The sequence below is a fragment of the Phyllopteryx taeniolatus genome, chromosome 3, assembly GCF_024500385.1.
Source record: "Phyllopteryx taeniolatus isolate TA_2022b chromosome 3, UOR_Ptae_1.2, whole genome shotgun sequence".
In the NCBI taxonomy this organism is placed as follows: Eukaryota; Metazoa; Chordata; class Actinopteri; order Syngnathiformes; family Syngnathidae; genus Phyllopteryx; species Phyllopteryx taeniolatus.
The window spans coordinates 17,715,904-17,734,991 of NC_084504.1; the positions used below are offsets into that span (position 1 = coordinate 17,715,904).

General features: G+C 39.9%; 1 protein-coding gene across 13 annotated transcripts in view; it reads right to left on the minus strand.

Moving 5' to 3' along the window:
• Positions 1-19,088, minus strand: part of mctp1a (multiple C2 domains, transmembrane 1a) — a 135,779-nt gene that overhangs the window by 19,073 nt on the left and 97,618 nt on the right. For 6 of the 13 annotated variants that reach the window (XM_061767248.1, XM_061767249.1, XM_061767247.1 and 3 more), the window contains one exon: positions 16,503-16,559. In XM_061767248.1, the coding sequence (XP_061623232.1) occupies positions 16,503-16,559 (57 nt within the window). Of the gene's footprint in view, positions 1-1,908; positions 2,010-9,149; positions 11,735-16,496; positions 16,560-19,088 lie in introns of all 13 variants that reach the window. The other 7 variants (XR_009787694.1, XR_009787692.1, XR_009787693.1 and 4 more) reach the window with 5 other exon arrangements.

Genomic DNA, 19,088 nt, shown 5'->3' on the forward strand with positions numbered 1-19,088 from the left:
TCCTATCTCAATTTTGATGAACACAATGGCCTACTACACTACTGTGTTTGTATGTTGGTCATGATGGTGGTACTTGGACATCAAAGTAATTTAAAAGTAAAGTAAAAGTTTGAAAAACACTGACGGAAACAAAGTGTCAATTAAGACACCTTTATTTCTCATTTTGTATAGCATATCATACCATTCGTGTATCCATTCATCTAATCTGAGTAACATTTGATAGCAGATAACAGCTCCAACTTCAAATCCAATACAAGATCTGTATAAAGAGCATGCCACTACATACAGTATATATTGGTATTGTTTGATTTGACACACTCAAGAGGTAATCATTTAAAAATGTATACAGTATTTGTTAGGCTTTACACAATCAGAATTTTTGGGGCCGATCAGCGAGTTTAAAAAAGCGATAACCGATCAGCGATCCGATTACAAGATGGAGCAATGTAATCTATTTAAATCAGAACCAGAATCATCTTTATTTTGCCAAGTATGTCAAAAACACACAAGGAATTTGTCTCAATGACTTGTTCATTTACTGTATACACTTGTTTACTGTATACAGAGTATCTTCAAAATTATTCTCTTGCGTTTTAGACAAAATGTAAAACATCAATGACCTCTAGGGCGCATTCAAGAATTGGCCACTGACATAAGTCTAAAGTTCAGTCAGGTCAAGCCAACATTAATTGAGACATAAATAACGGGTGCCAACCTACTGTAATTGAATTACTTTATTGTAGTCAAATTACTTTACATTAACAAATAATGTTAATGACATGCCAAGTCTAGCTTTCTCACTGTCCCACGGGTGTTGTCCAGCGTTGTTTGCATCAGCGTCAGTTTGGTTGTCAGCTTTTCCTTTTCCATGCTGCGTTGCTTGAATGCGGCATGTGTACATTCCTTCCTTGTGTACATTCTTCAGGTGTCTGATCAACTTTGTTGTATTGAAGCATTTAGATGAAGTTCCCCCATGCGGTACTTCAGTTTTGCACAGATTGCTAATGGCTTACATGTTTTCGGTCTCAGACATTGCAAAACAGTCCCACACCGCTGACATGTTTTTTTCACTTACAAGATTTAAAAAAAACATCGGCCGTCAGGTATTTACAGTACTACGTTACAAGACATGTGACAAGGCTAAAAATAAACTAGCTTTTGGATTCAAACATATACGACCGCGATGCGGAGTAAATATCTTTTGCGGAGCCGATCAAGGACGTCGTTGATCGGATCAGCGAATTATGACATTCAAGCTGATCAGCCGATCTGCATAAAATGCAACTTATCGGCCGATAGCGATCAAGCCGCTTAGATTGGTGTAAAGTCTAGTATTTGTTAGTATACAATTCATTATTGTGGTTGCAGTTTGCGGTACAGTACTGTAGAACTGCACTCAGGTGTCTGTTATATTTTGTCAACACTATTTCACAACATCAAGAGACATGCACAACAATTCTTGCATTAATATAAGATAATGTTGTGGCATTGAGTGTAAATCAGAGGCTGGTGGAAAAAGCACATTAGTAAATTGCACAGAGAGAAACTGATGATTTCCTATGGGCATTACAAAATCCTTGACATCAATTAACTCTCATCGGGTAAGGAAGAAAAATATCTAGCGATCCTTTGGTGGGAGATTTGTGTCCAAGGTTTGCATCATATGTTTGAAATTGTGACATGAATTCTGAGCCATTACTTTTAATACAGATCCACTGTGTGTATAAGTGTGCGGAGCAGGTTCACTGTGCAAGTGCTGTCATCAAGGAGGACAGGCAAGGCAGGCTTGTTAAAGTGATGTGGATGCAGGAAGGCATACAGTACACAGAAACAGCAAGTCAGGCTTACCACATTGCACTCGGTGGTGACTTGTGGTAAACTCACTCAAACACTTGATTAAATATTTACCAATGGAAATTTGTGCAATGCCATCGTGTGCGCAGCCTCTCTTCCATCATCATGCATGAAAAGGTTGAAAACTTTGCGAAGGCATTTTGTCTTTCTCTGACCTAAAGCCAAGAGCCAAACAAGAGCGGACATTGAGGACAAAGTCAAATACGATGGACTCAAATATCTGTCCTATATCTATGGGTGAAAGCACAGAGCCAATTTAAGAGTTGTTTTAACCTAAAATCCTATTGTTCTCCCTTTGGCTTTGCAGCATATGATAAAGCTATGAGATATAATACAACAGCATATACTGTTTCCCATTGACACTGCATGATTAGTCTGAACAAAACGTGACTGAAGTGCTAAAATTGCACCTATTTCTCTTTCCTGTCGTATTAGAAAAATTGAAATGTCAAATGAAACGTGACAGAATGTTAATACGTGGCTCCCAGAGGGCAACTCAAGGCTTCCCTTGTTGATTTTGTAGAGAGAGCAGACATGATTTCTACCCGAGAAAAATATGACTTTTTTGCATGTTTGTTTGGTGAGTGAAGCTGAGAAATGCATTAAATGCACACGTTTTCCATCACGATGTTTTAATTAATGACTTTCTTATAATCTTTAGAAATGTTTCTGTTTTAACAGTGAGCCAAATGCAGTGTAGGACCTTTACATCTGTGATGATATGAAGGTAATTTACATTGTTCTACTTTATAAACATAAACAAGATACAGTATATGTAATTTTAAATTTGCGGATTTTTCCCAATATTGCGGGATTTTGCGGTGATCATGTGTTCTGAATACTGATTCTCCCAAATGGCCTACTAACCTAAAACAATATCACCCCTTTGTCAGGAAATGCCGAGCCGAGACAAAAGCCCTTCAACCGGCCTCAGCTATACCACCATGCAAGCTGGCACCTGGCCAGCCATACATGAATGAGACAGATGTTCTTTTTATTCCCAAGCTCTTATATTATTTAATAATTTATCCTATACACCTACAAATCAATGGGAGAATGCAGGAAAAGACGTTTCTATTTCTCTCCTCGTTATATGCATACTTTACACAGTATATTTAGTGTTGAAATGCTTCCTGGCCGTCATCAAGCACATCATGCGCACACGTGAAGACATAGGCCACATTAAAACATGACAGGCTGTGTCCAATTGAAAAGCTTAAATGGATGAAAGTGATGGTTGGAAAAAAAAAAGTTTTTTTCCAAAACAGCGAAAGTCAAACTACGGTTAGGACTGCCTGCCGGAGGTGAACAAGCCACAGACAAAGTTCGACACAAGTAATTAGTCTCTTCACCTCCTCGCTGCCCACAGCATGGATAAATATACACACAAGTTAAACACAGGAGCCAAGGGAGAGACAGAAAGAAGTGGGAACTTACGAGTTTGACTTCTTCTAAAGACAATGTTTTTTAGGGTTATGTCCACACATACACGGGTATTTTTAGAAACAATTCAGCCTTCTCTACAGTCCCAAAACACTCTGTCCACAACTAAAGGCATAAAAAAAATAGATCAGTGCACATGACATGTCTGTCAAGTACATGCCAAAGCAACAGGAGGCAGTATAACCTCTAACCATAAGGCTATTTTAGTCAGTCAGAAGCCTGAAAAGAATCACCGGGAAAAGAAACAAGCACAGGGAACTGGAAAAAGGGGAAGACTAATGTGTGGACTAACAGTAAAGTACGCCACACTTCAATATCAAGATAAAGAAACTGCAAAAATTCTTTCTACAAAGGATGGACAAAAATGCTTGTTTTTTTCTCTCTACTAACGGAAAAGTTAGTTTTGTAAAATCTTAAGAAAGCCAGTGAAATTAAACATAGCGTGCATGTGGACTAACAAGTAAATACACTCGTCCATCGCCATATCGCAGTTCGCTTTTTGAGGCCGCACTGTATCACTGTTTTTAAATCATACAATAATTTTAAATTGCGGATTTTTCCCAATATTGCAGGATTTTGCGGTGATCATTTTGTTACTGCAGAGTAGGCTAACATAACAATAACTGCGAGCCAAAAGAGAGCGTAAAAGACAAAAAATGTCCTAAGTTTGGAATCATTCCACACTTAAAAAAGAAGATAAAGTGCAATGTGTCTACTGAAAAGCAGAACTGGCTTACACAATTGCTTGTCTACGGGAAAGTAAACACGTTATCTAATTTAACATAGCCTACTACCCCTGTCCATCCATCCATTTTCTGTACCACTTATCCTCCCTAAGGTCACGGGCATGCTGGAGCCTATCTATCCCAGCTATCTTCGGCAGAGAGGCAGGGTACACCCTGAACTGGTCGCCAGCCAATCGCAGGGCACATACAAACAAACAACCATTCGCACTCACATTCACACCTATGCGCAATTTAGAGTCTTCAATCAACCTACCGTGCATGTTTTTGGGATGTGGGAGGAAACCAGAGTACCCGGAAAAACTCACGCAGGGACGGAGAGAACATGCAAACTCCATACAAGCGGGGCCAGGATTTGAACCCCAGTCCTCAGAACTGTGAGGCAGATGTACTAAGCATTCGCCCACCATGCTGCCCCTACCATCCCTAATTAGAACAAATTATAATCTCTGAGCAGGGTCAAGGGTCGACAGCAGCTGGCACACTTTAAATCGCTTTATTAAACCAATGGTAACAAAATAAACATGCCACGACTGACACTGAGTCACTCAAAACACAGACTGGCTAACGGGTTAGCCACATAATCGCCAGCCAACTCTACACTCTCATTCCCTGACTCCCACATCACTCAACCGCATTTTAATGCTGCACACATTCAAAGTCGCAGGTACTACGGTGTAGATTAGAACGTGAACGTGATGATGGCGACCCAAAGTGGACAGAAATAATACCTGAACCTCACATGCATATTTTGTATTGGCATTATGTCAGCCAACTCTACACTCTCATTCCCTGACTCCCACATCACTCAACCGCATTTTAATGCCCGACACATTCAAAGTCGCAGGTACTACGGTGTAGATTAGAACGTGAACGTGATGATGGCGACCCAAAGTGGACAGAAATAATACCTGAACCTCACATGCATATTTTGTATTGGCATTATGCATAAAGGGTCAAAATGCATATAAATAATAAAATATGGTTGCTACTTCGCGGATTTTAGTCTACCATGGAGGGTTCTGGAATGTAACCCTGGGATAAATGAGGGACCGCTTTATGAAAAGTTTTCCAATTAGTTAAATATGTTCTATTTGTGTGGCCTTAGAGTATATGTGTGTGTGTCTGTATGTCCCCCTGAGCACTCTCATCACCTCCACCACTGCATCCACTCCATCACTTTTAAGGTCAGCACACCGACGCCCGCACATAATGACAAACACCCCACGACCTCTGTGCTTGTTCCCTTTTCTCACCTCCCGTGGACTTGAACCCAAAGAGCACCCACCTTGACCCATTCTCCCCCACGCGCCCTCACCTTTGCTCCCCTGCTACTGCGGTCTCCTTTGCCTGTCCTTCCCCGCATGCAGTCTGGCTGACAGTGATGGATGGGACAACGTTATTCTTGTCCTCTGTTGGCCTGGTTTTGCTGTTCTGCATCATCTTTCTTTGTCTGTCTATAACTGGGCAGCCATCTTTAGGTCTCTGCCAGGGCTTTATTAAAACATATAGAATTATTCAATCAAGACTTAACTACTTGTTTTAATGTTGAATGGTGATACCTTGCCGTCAAAAAGTATATGATGCCACGTTGTTTCACTATCAGTATTTTAAAGAATGAACTCCCTGTACATGCTGGGCACAGTTTAACAGAGAACACTTATCCGAATAAGAGCCAAATGCACTTTCTATTTATATAACTCCCGGTTGAAGTTTGTTGTAAAACTGACAAGTAAAACAAAGAGAATTGTGTTTTGGTTTTCACGTCTACGTTTTGTGACAGCAATTTTTGTATTTTAAACTATACTACAAATTTCAGCAGCTGCGATGATCATTTTATTTCGTAAAACAGCTGAACTGCTGTGTCAATTTTATTTCATTTTATCATGAGGGAGAAGCCAAGATATAATCCTTGTATTAGATATCCCTCGCTGCCTAATATTATTTTGAATTAATAAAAATACAAAAAATGTATTGTGTTCCCTATTTTGCCATATATGATTCCACTGCTTTTGCTGATGTTCAAGGTTTTTGCCATGGTATCGTTTAATTATCAGTATCAAGGTACTTTTTACAGGTATAGCATTAATATGTTGTCATTAAAGAAATGTTGCTGTTCGAAATGATCAAAGAAGATTGTTTAAAAAATGTGTTTTGTGTGTGTCAAAAACTAACAATAAAAATTTATTCTGTGAGGTATATCTGAAAATGCACCAGAGATTTATTGCTTTTATTGCTTTTATTGCTTTCAGCTGTTTAAAAAAAAAGTGAAATTAATGTTTTTTTCTTCATCAATGTAGGTCCCATGTGGCTGGTTTTGGTTTTCTTCTAATTATATATTAACCAAAAACAAAGAAAAAAAAAGCTTAAACATTTGCTGCCTTAAATATTGTTTGGGTGAAAAAAAAAACAGCAAGAGTGCACTGGTGTGAAGCGAAGGGATCACGTCTTCAAAAAAGTAAATAAAATATGCATCTTCAGTGCTCATTACAGATTTATGACTCTTGTTAAAAGGTGGCGGCTGCCTGCTAACACGTCTGACTTTCAAATCCAGACGACACTGCTGTCAAGTGTTATGCTCCACATTCTGTCCAATGAGACACAGGGGAGAATGAGCGGGTGCCAGCGTCAACATCCTATTCGGTGAAGGTACGCTCCAGAAGTTACTTTGGGTGCATGAGAGCACACAGAACTCCTCACCTCCAGTGTAGCGAATGTCTTTTCTAGCACTTTGATGGATAGTTCATCAGTGAAAAAGTGCAGTTGGTTCAGCTGCTCTTGTATGTAATTCAGAACAATAACAGCCGGGAAGTAAACACTGCTGCATAGGGCATAATGAGCATGGGGATTTTCTGTGCAACGTGGAATATTTTTAGCTTTCTTTGGCAACTTTTAAGAAAAATCGCTCACAAGCGCGCTTAAATCCCCAAAATGCCTAGGCACTTGCCTTCATACAGTATGCTTCAGGTACTCAGGAACTACAAGCCCCCGGAGGTTTAGCTTGTGGGTTCTTAATTAACTTTTGGACACCTGTTCCCATTTGTCACACATTTTTCAAACAATGTCATAGCATAAATTTATCTCAGCACCAACAAGTTGTCCTGGCATCATTAGAAAAAAGTAATATTTGTGGTAATACATTATTGTAAATGTTACTGGTTAAAGTAAATGGTGCAGAGCTGCGTTTTATTCCATTTCTGCTTTCAGTTTTGAGTGAGGATCAATATTTTCGAATTATTCATCCATCCATTTTCTGTACCACTATTTCTCACTAGGGTTGGAGGTGAGTTGGAGCCTATCCCAGCTGACTTTTGGCAAGAGGCAGGGCACACCTTGGACTGGTTGCCAGTCAATTGCAGATTTTGGAATTATGCAGGATCAAAGTTGTAAAAATCCTTAGCACCAGACGTATCCTCGACTAAGTCTGATGCTATCACAGTTAAACAAATCAGTTAGATTGTTTAAAAAATAGTGGAGACTTTGCAGCATCCATATAAGGCACAACAACAGGGGAACCTAACGACCAATATGTGAGTGGTCGTAGTTTACACCACCCATATGGTACCCAGGCTGAACATGTACTACTACGTGTAGTGCCTGCATTTGCCAATGGAAAAGCACCAATAGGGGTTGAACTGATTAGTTGACTGACCCACGAGTCAACTTTCCTACTCTACATCGACGTTTAAAGCTTCAACTTGACTAATCGCTAATCATGTGTTTTTGGCATTTCGTCTTCCAGTCAACCAATTTTCAAAGGACTTTCGATTCACCCATCTGTCAATGACTATAAGGCTCTGTTATGCACCGAAATGTTCGCCCAACAAGGCAACATAGTCTTCATAATAATAATACCAGTGGTCCCACTGGTATTATTATTAAAATAATAATACCAGTGGGACCACAGGACTGGCAGCAAGCAACGACAGCAACGACGTAGTACAGCATACCATCCTTAAAGCGTGTGGAAATAATTGACCAAACATGAGACTGGCAGCACAGTCACTTGCAAAATATATGTCTATCCTTATATACAATAAAAGCACAATTGAAATACAAACAGTGAAACAGAGAAATGCTTCTTTTATTTATTTATTTTTAACCTGCCTACGATGTCCAGTATTACATGCTATGTTATGGAACACAAGATGAGACCGGCCAGCTCGTTGAAAAGAATCATGCTAAGGGCTGAAGTCTCCCACTAATTCCAACTACATTCAGTGTAATGGTGACTTCGATTTTAAATCATTTGTTGTGTTTGTTTTTATGCCAATTCATCCAAATATGTCTTTATGTGAAACGGGTCTGTGGTGCAAAAAAAAAAGGTTGTACTGTGCTGAAAAAAAGGCCAGTTATGTCATTGATTAATCGACTTCAACTAGACTTTCATCACATTGAAGTCAACTTAAAATATCTTTAGTTGTTCAACCCTAGTGAGTAGAGTCATGTAAAGCAGATAGCATGCAGTGGGAAAGAGGCATTAGTTTGACTATACATTTGGTTCAGTTCAGTAAATAATGCTATTTTGGGGTTTCAAAAGTTGTATCAACATAATCCATTCATTCCCATCCATAGTGCCACAATAGTATCACCATTCACAGTGGGAGTGAATGTCAGATTTCGGTTGACTGTACTGATGTGAATCAATAAGTGAGGTGTGTCCCCTTCAAGGGTAAAAAAAATACAGCTGTTAGCTTGAGTTACTCCCAAAGTCACCTTTAAATACTGTACCTCACAGCCTACAGTCCCACAAGCAGAGCATAGTTAACACACTATCACACTTCAATCTACAGCTGTCACCTTGCAGTACTACAGGGAAGTAATATAAAAAGACAGGAGCAGACTGCCATGCTCGAGGTCCCATTAGTGGCCCCCTATCAGACTAAAGAACAGGCAACACTGGAGCCCCCAAGGTGGGACAGGGTTAAGTGCAGAACGTGCAAGTGGGTGGGTGGTCAACAGTGATGTGGACAGGGGACAGGTACATAAAGCCCAACAAGACAGGAAGACAGGCTTAAAGGAAGCGACGGTGAACCCAAGAAGACAGTGACACACACCATCAGGAGTCAGTAGCGGATAGTGGAGTAAACCACACGCATGCCCACTTACCATCATTGCTAGCATCCACTCAAAGTGCCAGGAAGTCAACATATCCTCAAGGATATGGTTTTTATCACGGCTGTTGTCCCCGGCCTCTGGTTTAGAGTCCTTATGGATAGATTACAGTCAGATTTGTCTTTACTATTAAAAAAAAAAAAAAAACGGCGTAAAGCTATGGCTATAAGTTTGAGAATGGTCCTGTGGCTAATATACCAAGATTTGTTTAACTGCTTTTACTGTAGAAATGGCAATGAAAATACATATCCAGAATAATACATGATTTACATAGTGAGGTTAGTTTCTTGAGACCACTGTTCTGCAAATACTTCACTTGGGTCAAAGTGCCTTTGGTCTCCTCATCAGAATCGCTCAGTCATCTTTAAAATGATGATGAGGGTTTTTTGTTGTTTTTTTTAAATACATAAGTGGTCAAAAATTTCACACATACCAGTACAATGATGAATCTCTTAAAATGTGTTTCCTTAATTTTACCAAAATAAATTCTTTCATTGGATATATGTGATTTTAGCATGTCCCACACAATGCTCTGCTAACTAGTGTGTGTAATAAGTGGTTGAATGATCATTAATTTAAAAAAAAAAGATGTAGTCTGCATGATTTTTACTGTCCACAAGTTATGTGATTAAAAAAGTCACTTTTATCATGTATATTCTATTTTCATAATAGTATTGAACATTTTGTGACCCTGAAATTGCTGTCCAAATTGTCATTATAGGGTAACTGCTTTCAGTGACATAATGACCAGCATTTTGTCTTTCTTCAAATAGGCTGAAACAGTGGATAGTTGCAGAATGAATAGTTACTTATATTTTGTAATTTTCATCGTATTATGTGTGGACTTCGATGTTGTCAAGCTTAACATGTCCACTCTGTTATAGTGAAATATCAATTGATGTAAAAATATTTCACAAATGCAAAATAAATGTGTTAAACAGTACAGAGTAAGCTTGTTAAATGAATCATGTTGCTAAGTGAAAGTTCACCATGGTGTCATTAAATGCTAACATTAGCCAATAATGTCCACCCTATCATTGCCCATGCTGTCAGCAAGCTCTTATTTTGTTCTGTTTGCATTTACATTGTATGTTTGCAATTAATTTATTAAAAATGTGTGAGCTTGACCAATATGCATGTCTAACAGCATAGCATCTACTTAATATAATATATGAAATTCAATGAAAAATCTAAACTTTGTTGGTGAAATGGGCACCTTTGTGGTGATATTGACTCACTTATACCTCATTACAGGTGAAGGCACAAATAATGAACACACAAACTACAAATAAATAGTGACAAAACAAAGTCCTCATGGGGAGGTAAAAAAAAAAAAGTTTTCAGCTTCTTTTACCAAGCTCACAAACTAAAGGGAAAAGCTAGAGTATAAAAAAATGAGATGAAGAAGACAAAGTCGTGACTGTGTCTGGAGGGAATCGAGACGGTGAGAGATGATCCACCTCATGTATGCATATGTGACAAAGGGGAGAAACAAACAAACAATGGTGTATACTTTGCATAGAAAGACAGTGCTCCAGCACACCTCTTTCACCCTCCTCTCCGCTTCCATTCCTCTATTAGCTAAACATGATTAAAATGCAGTTTCAACCAGTGTCTCTGCAGAACGTCGAAGAAAAAAAAAGATGGAGATTGGATGAGAAAAATGAAGCGGAAAAGTCAATAGCATCTTTACAGCAGAATGCTTTTCATCCTTCACAGGCAGCGAGAAGAAAAGAATGCAGACTCCCATTATGCCAGCAGAGACCCCCTTGACACCGGAGGACAACCCTGCTACACTGCAAGCTCAATAGCCTCCAAAGAACATTTCAGTCACACATTTCTTGTTTTTTTTCACAGAAGGGTGATATAATTCCCAGCGCTCTCTTTAGTGCAATGACATTATGCCGTGTTGCTATCTGAACGATCGCATAGTGCCGTGACTGGAACTGAGAGAGGAGGGCCGGGTCCTGGGAAGCTGCTGCTGCAGAAGATAACCCAGCTTCACCTAACACAGTTGTTTAAAAAAGTAATACGTGCAATCCTCATTTAGACTGAGATAGATCAGAGAGCCCAGGCTCTTTCACAATGATAGTGTATAGAGGGAAAGAATGAAAAAATATGCTATGCTATGCTAATATGCATTTTTTTTTTACATTAATGAATACTCCAACCAGGGCCAAATGGGGATTATAAATAAGCAATATTAATAAATAATGCCCATCTTTCTCCCACTATTAGTCCTGGACATGAGGGTGCAAAGGAGAAATGTGGATGCCGTGTGTACGTGTGTGTGTGTGTGCATGTGTGTGTGTGTGTGTGTCTGAGATACGGCTAGATCGACATGGAGAAAGAGACAGGGAGAGCAGTGAGCAGTAAGCCCGTGAGCAGGACATGATTGCAGTGTGTATCTTATCTGTGTCAAGTCCTCCTGAGGCTAGTGGAGCCTAGCTGAGCGGAGCACAGGCGCTTCAGTGACCAGTCAACCGTGAGGGTAATCTCCTCTCTCCCTCACTCTTGCTATCTCTCTTGCTCTCTCTTTTGCTCGCTTTACCTCCCTCCTCTGGGAGACAACTGTTTCACTGCACACACACACACACACACACACACAAATAGCTCTTGAGCAGGTTAACAGAAATGCCCTAGCTTGTGCTGACCCAGCAGGTGACAGAACCCTCAGGTAGAAACATCACTGCACTCTGTTGGTCCTGCAGATAAATGTATTGTAGCAACAAGCTACATGTTTCTGTGGTCCTACAGTCACACAAAGGTACATACAGCGGTTGAAATAAGTATTTAACACGTCACCATTTTTCTCATTAAATATATTTCCAATGGTGCTATTCACCTGAAAATTTCACCAGATGTTGAGAACAACCCAAGTAATTCATACATACAAAGAAAGTAGAACAAATATGCTCAGAAATTAAGTTGTGTGTAATAATGTGAAATGACACAGGGGAAAAAGTATTGAACACGCCAAGAATGTCTCGGTACATTTGCCCATTCACCCTTCCTTCAATAATGTGAAGTTTACCAGTACTATTTGCTGAAAAGCAGCCCCACACCATCATGTTCCCACCGCTGAACTTCACTGATGGTATGGTGTTTTTAGGGTGATGTGCAGTGCCATTTCTCTTCCAAACTTTTTGTAGGCCATCAATTAGGACTGAACCAGCTGATATTCATTTGCACTGACAAGGGGCAGGATTGCTGTTGATTATTGATAGATTTTAGGTGTTGTCTTGGCTTTCCATGCCTTTCCACCTCCCTTTCTTCATGTGTTCAATACTTTTTCCCTGTGTCATTTCACATTTTTATGCACAATTTAATTTCTGAGCTTATTTTTGTCAACTTTCTTTGTATGTATGGATTACTAGGTTTGTACCCAACATCTGGTGAAATATTCAGGTCAATAGCACTGTTGGAAGTATATTTAGTGAGAAAATTAGTGACGTGTAAAATACTTATTTCAGCCGCTGTATATTGAACTGTGATAGGTTATCATGAAAAGTCACACAGGAGAAAGAATGGTTGCACTCTTACGCTTCAATAATCATCTCTGCTTTTTGGATTAGGCTGCTCATAATAGTTCGGGAAGGGGATGAAGAGCATTCTTAGTTCCACCCCTTGTGTATTTAAAGTGCCACAGTGATCACGTAACACGATCTTTACCATCTTTATGAGCTGTTATAATGGTCAATTTGTGTAGGGTGTGATGTAAGATCATGGCCTAGTCATAGCTGCATCTTTCTTACTAATAAATGGTGCAAAGAGAAAAAGAATGTATTGTTGCTGTTGTTGACTGCTATGAAGTGAGGGATCATCTCAAAGGCACACACTGTTGTTTTGGATCCTCACCACCCTTTTCATTCCAGATGCTGACTTAAATCAAGGGAGGAAAATGTGTCTCCCTAAAGGAAGCGCTAACAGATCAAGATTGCCCTTTGTGCCTTTCTGCTATTGGCAAACAAGTCAAGTCTGTTTCCATTATTCATGGTGACAGTGTAAGTAGATATGGATCTTTCGCACCATTGCATATGGTGTTTTGTACTTACCTGTGTAGGACTACTAACTGTTAAATGAATAACTCCTTAGGGACAATGTAAACATAGATTCAATAACAAAACCTAAAAATGTAGTGTATCATGTATTATTAAATGTATTACGGACTGGAATCAACTCTAAAGGATACACGTCAACTTTGGATCGATAGAACAGAAACAGCGCACATCAAGGAAGATGTTATATTTTTTATGTGGACATATAAAGGTCTATACGTCCCTGTTCAAATGGCAGGTTTTTGTGATATCAGAAAATGACACCAGAATATACAGCATCATTTCAAAACGTTTTCCAAAATTGATGTGACCTACAACCTGTACAACCTCATTGAAATCATACAAGTGTGCACACTCTCTTATAACTGAGGAGTGGCAGTGTTCAGACTTGACCAATAACATTCAAACTCATGTTAAAAATGGGAGTCAACAAACACACTGCTTCCATTTAAAGTGCCTCTGATTAGGATTAGCTGTTCTCGTAGGCTTTTCTGACTTTTTTTCTTCCTCTTTTTTAGCAGATGCCTGAAGGTTTTGTGCTAACAGTGACTGCTATTTCTGACTGTTCATAAATTCATCTACGTTGTCTAAGGCAAACTGAAAAACAGCCCTTGTTCATGATGCTGTCACCACCATGGTGCACTTCAGTGTTGTTTGCACCAAACATACTGTACCTTTTGGAATAATGGCCAAAATGTTCAACATTTGTTTCATCAGACCATAACAAAATCTACCAAACAGGTGGGGAAAATGTGATTGGTTAATTCTGAACAAAGTCACTTCCCATTTATAAAAGGGTGTGCACACTTGTGCAGTTGCATTATCGTAGTTGTTTATTTTTGCTTCACCTCTCGAAAAAATGTAAACAAAAATTGAAATGTACAGGTAGGTTATAGGTCACATTAATGGTGGAAGAATCTTTGTAATTATTTATCTTGGTCTCATTTTTTTCCCTATACAAAAACGTGCCTTCTATATAGGGGGTGTAGTCTTTTTATACCCACCATACAAACCTGCTTTGACTGTAACAAGTTCTTTAAATTAGCCTAGTTGTTGGCCTCTCATTAATCTGAAGTGACCAATATCGGTTCTCGCTCAAGAAAGTCACCTTACATGTTTCCCCTCCAATCTCTTCAGTCAAAACACATTGTGATCCAAGGCAACAACAACAAAAGAAGTCTGCAAGGAGTATTTTGCACAATGAAAAACAGGTGCTCCAGGTTTTGGCCATGTAATACCCCATTTAGCCTTTGGAGCAAAGGTTATCCAGCTAATAGCTGCCTTGTGGCGCACATGGCGGGAGTAAACATCTGGGATGAATTGTGCATACTTGCAACATGTGCTCAAACTTCAATTAAAATGAAACTTTGGCACATTTATCAATCTTTTTTCACTCTCTTCCTTTCACTCTCCCTCATCTCTGCTCACATAGGCCTACAACATAAAAAGAGGCCTCATTGACATGTTTTTCGAAGCCTGTCAAACTGTCTGAAGCTACATCCAATGCCCGATTTAAAAAGACTGTTATCGAATGTAAAAGACAAATTTGTTAGTTCTTGAATTTGTTCTGCACTTAACCAGGTGATGGAGTAGCAGCAGGTGAGAGAGACTATTTGTCAGGAAGAAGGCAAAAACATGCAGGAGAAGCATCAATGAATGGACGGAGAGAACAGGGGGAGAGATATAGGTGAAGAAAGGGGAAAACACCCCCTTTAAACTTCCCTAGAGCTCAAATGAAATGCTAGCAGTTGAAGGGAGCAATAGATCAAAACGTATGAAGCCAGAGTTGGCAAATTGTAGCCTTTGTGGCTGCTGTGCTATCCGGCGTCCCAGCCGCCTGCGAGCACAGAGAGCACGGCCTGTGGAATAAATCAGTTTGGCACCAAAATGTGAGGGAGGCCGGACAAGCTGCTGCCGGACCTCATTTCAATATGAAAGTGTCCAATGTATTACAGAATGTATAATCTTCTGCTTTTCATTTGCTTGTATTTTTGATTTTATTTTTCCTGAGAGGAGGTAGGGAATATAGTGATGGTACACAGACATAAAGAAAACTCTGTGAGGAAGAAAGATTGAAGTTTGCTTAGCGCATGTCTTCAATCAGTGCTCAGCACCTTTTCAGCCTTGGAACTTCACAACCATGGAGAGGATGTAATGCTCACGTATCCTCGTCAGCCAACTGGCATGCTGGTTGACTGATTGCCTGACTTATTGCTGGGACGACGATTCGATCATCTGCACTGTGTGTGTGTTTTTTTGTTTTGTTTTTGTTTTTAACTCTTTTGTTGCCAACTTGAACTTACAACCCAAAATAAGCAGAATATATGGATACATGTGGGGATTTTCCAAGTAAATTCAGCATAAAGAATATCCTCAGGGCAAAATCATTTCCAGATATCAAATTGCCTGGTCAAAGGGCTTTACAATTACCACTACAAACCTCCAGAGTTTTGTACCCCCAAATAGATTACCAAAGAAGACCATGCAAATTACTACATCTTAGCCTACTAACCTTTATATTGCTGGAGTGTGGCTTTAAGGCATCAACTAACAGCTCGTCCAATTTTACTTCACAGGTTTTCCGCACTCTTGAAAGCTTACATTATATTTCTATCAGGGTTCCCCTTCCTTATTTTATAAGTTCTTTTCACACCATGGTATCAAATTGAAATGTATCTCCAGCACAACACGAACGATGGAAACACAGCTGCTCCAGCATTTCAATTTCCATTTACCAACTACTGTAATCTATCTAATGGCATTTGTTTCAGTAGCTGTTCCTGCAGTGTAAACGAGCAGAGGCAGTAAAGCAGCCACCTGTTGTTACCTGATAGTGTCTGGACAAGGCCAGATGCTGTTTTATTGCGACATAAAGGGCCAGTGAATGGACCTAAATAGCCAACTAAGCACTTTATATGGGTGCATGTTCTCAGGAAACAGAACTGAAGCATGACGGTAGCAATGTAATTCCGCCAACATGTTAAAGGCAGGGCGGGAGAGGGATAGTGGACCAAACTTGACTGGAGCAGAACACACTGCATTAGAATAAAAGGCGAGATATGCGCTGTCAAAAAGGTTAAACGGCTGTACAATATTTGTACATGAGTTTGTACCCCAAGCAAAGGAGGAGAAGAGGTGAGAAGACCGAAGCATTTCTTACATCTTCCTAAGTTCCCTGTGTACAAGCAACCTGCATCCACCCTGAGGCAGCATGTGTATGATTGTTTGTGTGCATGCGGGCGTGTGTGTGTGTGTTCGTAGAAGTGCATTCCTGAAAGGGAATAATTACCCTGTCATCTTTGTCAAAATCCTCATCCTCATCCTCCATCAGATCCTCCATTGCTTGCTAGTAGAGAAAAAAGAAAACAAATTCAGAGGTATAAAACATTTACATTGCAGCAAGAGATAAACATTCGATAGTGCAGCAGTTTCTGAGTCAAATTCATGCTGATTGGTGATGCTTTTGTCTGGCAACAAGTCAAAATATGAGATGCAAGTGGCTATGGTAAAACTATTGGATTGGTACGTGTGTGCAAATGTGAGTCAATCTTTAAAAATGAGTTAGAATTCATTATTAACTTTAGAAACATTCTAATGTTCAAATATGTTGACAGAAATGCTCTGGTAAAGAATTTCAACGTACAGAGGATTAACATCTATTCATCCATTTAAATCGCATTGCACAAAAGCATTTGAAACTATTCAGCAGGAAGCGACAACAGAGCTTTGTTTGGTCTTTTCTGAGATCACTGGCCTCCATAGTAATCTGTAAACTCTACCTCTCCATTTTGATGTATGATTCAAATGCTACACATATATTAAATATATTTATATATATATATGGGGGAAAGTATTGGGATGTGTACAGGAAGTAAAAATGGCAGCAAATATGGAGTAGGTCATCTCTTTGCAGCTAAAACAAGGACAAGAACAAAGGAAAGTCTGCAGCAATGTGCATGAGGCCCTTTTGTTGGAGGAAGAAATAACCACGATGGTCACTAAAATTACTTGAAAATGACTTAAGACTGGGACTTGCCAACATGCATATTGATACGCTACAAAGCGTCTGGGAGAATGTCCTTTAGACAGATGAGAAAAAACTGCCGTTTTTCGCCTATTCCCGGATTTTCGCTATTTGCAGTCTGGCCCGGTGGTCCCTAACCCCTGTGACTAGCTGGGGTCCACTGTACAGTATATTCACTGAGAAATTAAAGAATACATGATCAGAACATCCAGAGTCTCATAGCATAGAAACAAAAAAACCTGGAGTTAAGTCCATGTATGTAATCTCTCTCAGTACAAGCAAACAAACAATTAAGTAAATGCCATCAAGGCTAAAATATATACCATATTACCTCCCTCATGCATGAGGGTATGTGTGAATCACCGCTCCAATTGTTTCCCACCCCCGTTGTCAATCATTTATCAATCATGCATCAAAAATGTAAGGTTGTGTAATTGCCAGCAATTTAGTAAACAAACAAGCACATGAGCTGCCACCCCCTCTAACCAGATTGTCGTGCTGCATTCAGTGCTGGAAAACCCATCAAACCTTTTGACTGGCCTCATCGCCCCCACATCCCCTTGAACAGCACACACACCAGCTTGGAGAAATCCAAAAATCATGACTTAAAGGGACAACAGCTTTTGTCCTTTTTGTTTTTCATTGAAGTAAGTGAGCAAACTATGTGGCAGCTGACATAAGCCTCTTATGTAAATGCAGCTTCCCACACAAACAAAGAGGAGTTCAGAACAGCAGCGGGTAGAGTCAATAGTGCGCCGTGTACTTGTGCATGTGTGTATATGCGCTCTATCAATAACTCCCTGTCAGTGGGGCAAAGTGAGGCGGTGTATGAATGGCACTCCTTACTGAAACTGTATCGCGGCGAGTAATTCCCACTTCACAGAGATGCCGTCACCCCCTTGACAAATGAGCTTGACTGTTCGCATCCACACAAAATAAATTCAGTTCTACGTTATATAAATACCAGAGAAGGAAGTCTTGTTCTCAGCCGCGGCAAAATTTGTTGAAAAGTTATTGTAATATGAAAGCCTTCTGGCTCCTCAAACAAATGAGCTATAACTGTTTATAAAGTCATCACGGTTCCACCCAAATCCTTTCATCCGTGCCAAAATACAAACATAATGGATTCCTCCACACAGAGGCTTTAGAGGGGCACGCCTGGCACACACTCCAAACTTTAAACAAAGGGATTGAGCATGAGTGAGCTGGAGAAGCATGACCTAGAGAGACAGAGAGAATGATAGTCGTTTGTCTCCTTCTGCTCTCCGCTCCGCTCGCTCCTCCATCGCCTCTGGTTACGCAGAGACGTCATGTTTCCTGCGACTAGATGGTGTAAAATGAATAAATAAAAAGGCACAGAACATGTCATCTGCCCTGAAGATTGCCACGGCTAAACGCACACGCTGAAGCTACTGTCTCACTAAGGGGGGGATATAAATTACCTCTGAATTCCAAACATCCTCCTCTCTATTTGTCTCACTCCTTCTCTCTTTCTCAGACCTGTATGCTATATGATATGATTTGGCTGCTTATCCCCCCCCCCATTATCATGTTGTTTGAATTACTATCATTACAGCGGCGGCAGCCTCAAAGCCAAAGCCGTTGACGGGATCGCAGCGAGCTAACATTGCCTGCAGAGCTGTTCTGGTGAATTCAATATAGACAGAGGTGGAGATTAACATATTCAAACCTATTCAAATAATACAGGGATGATGCAGGGTGCTCTTACAGATTACACCATGCCCCATCAATTCATACAAACATGGTGATAATATAGAGCATAGACAAAGAATATAAGTGAGCACAATGACATTGAGAGTTTAAAAAAAAAAAGGCCAGAGAAGTATGAGA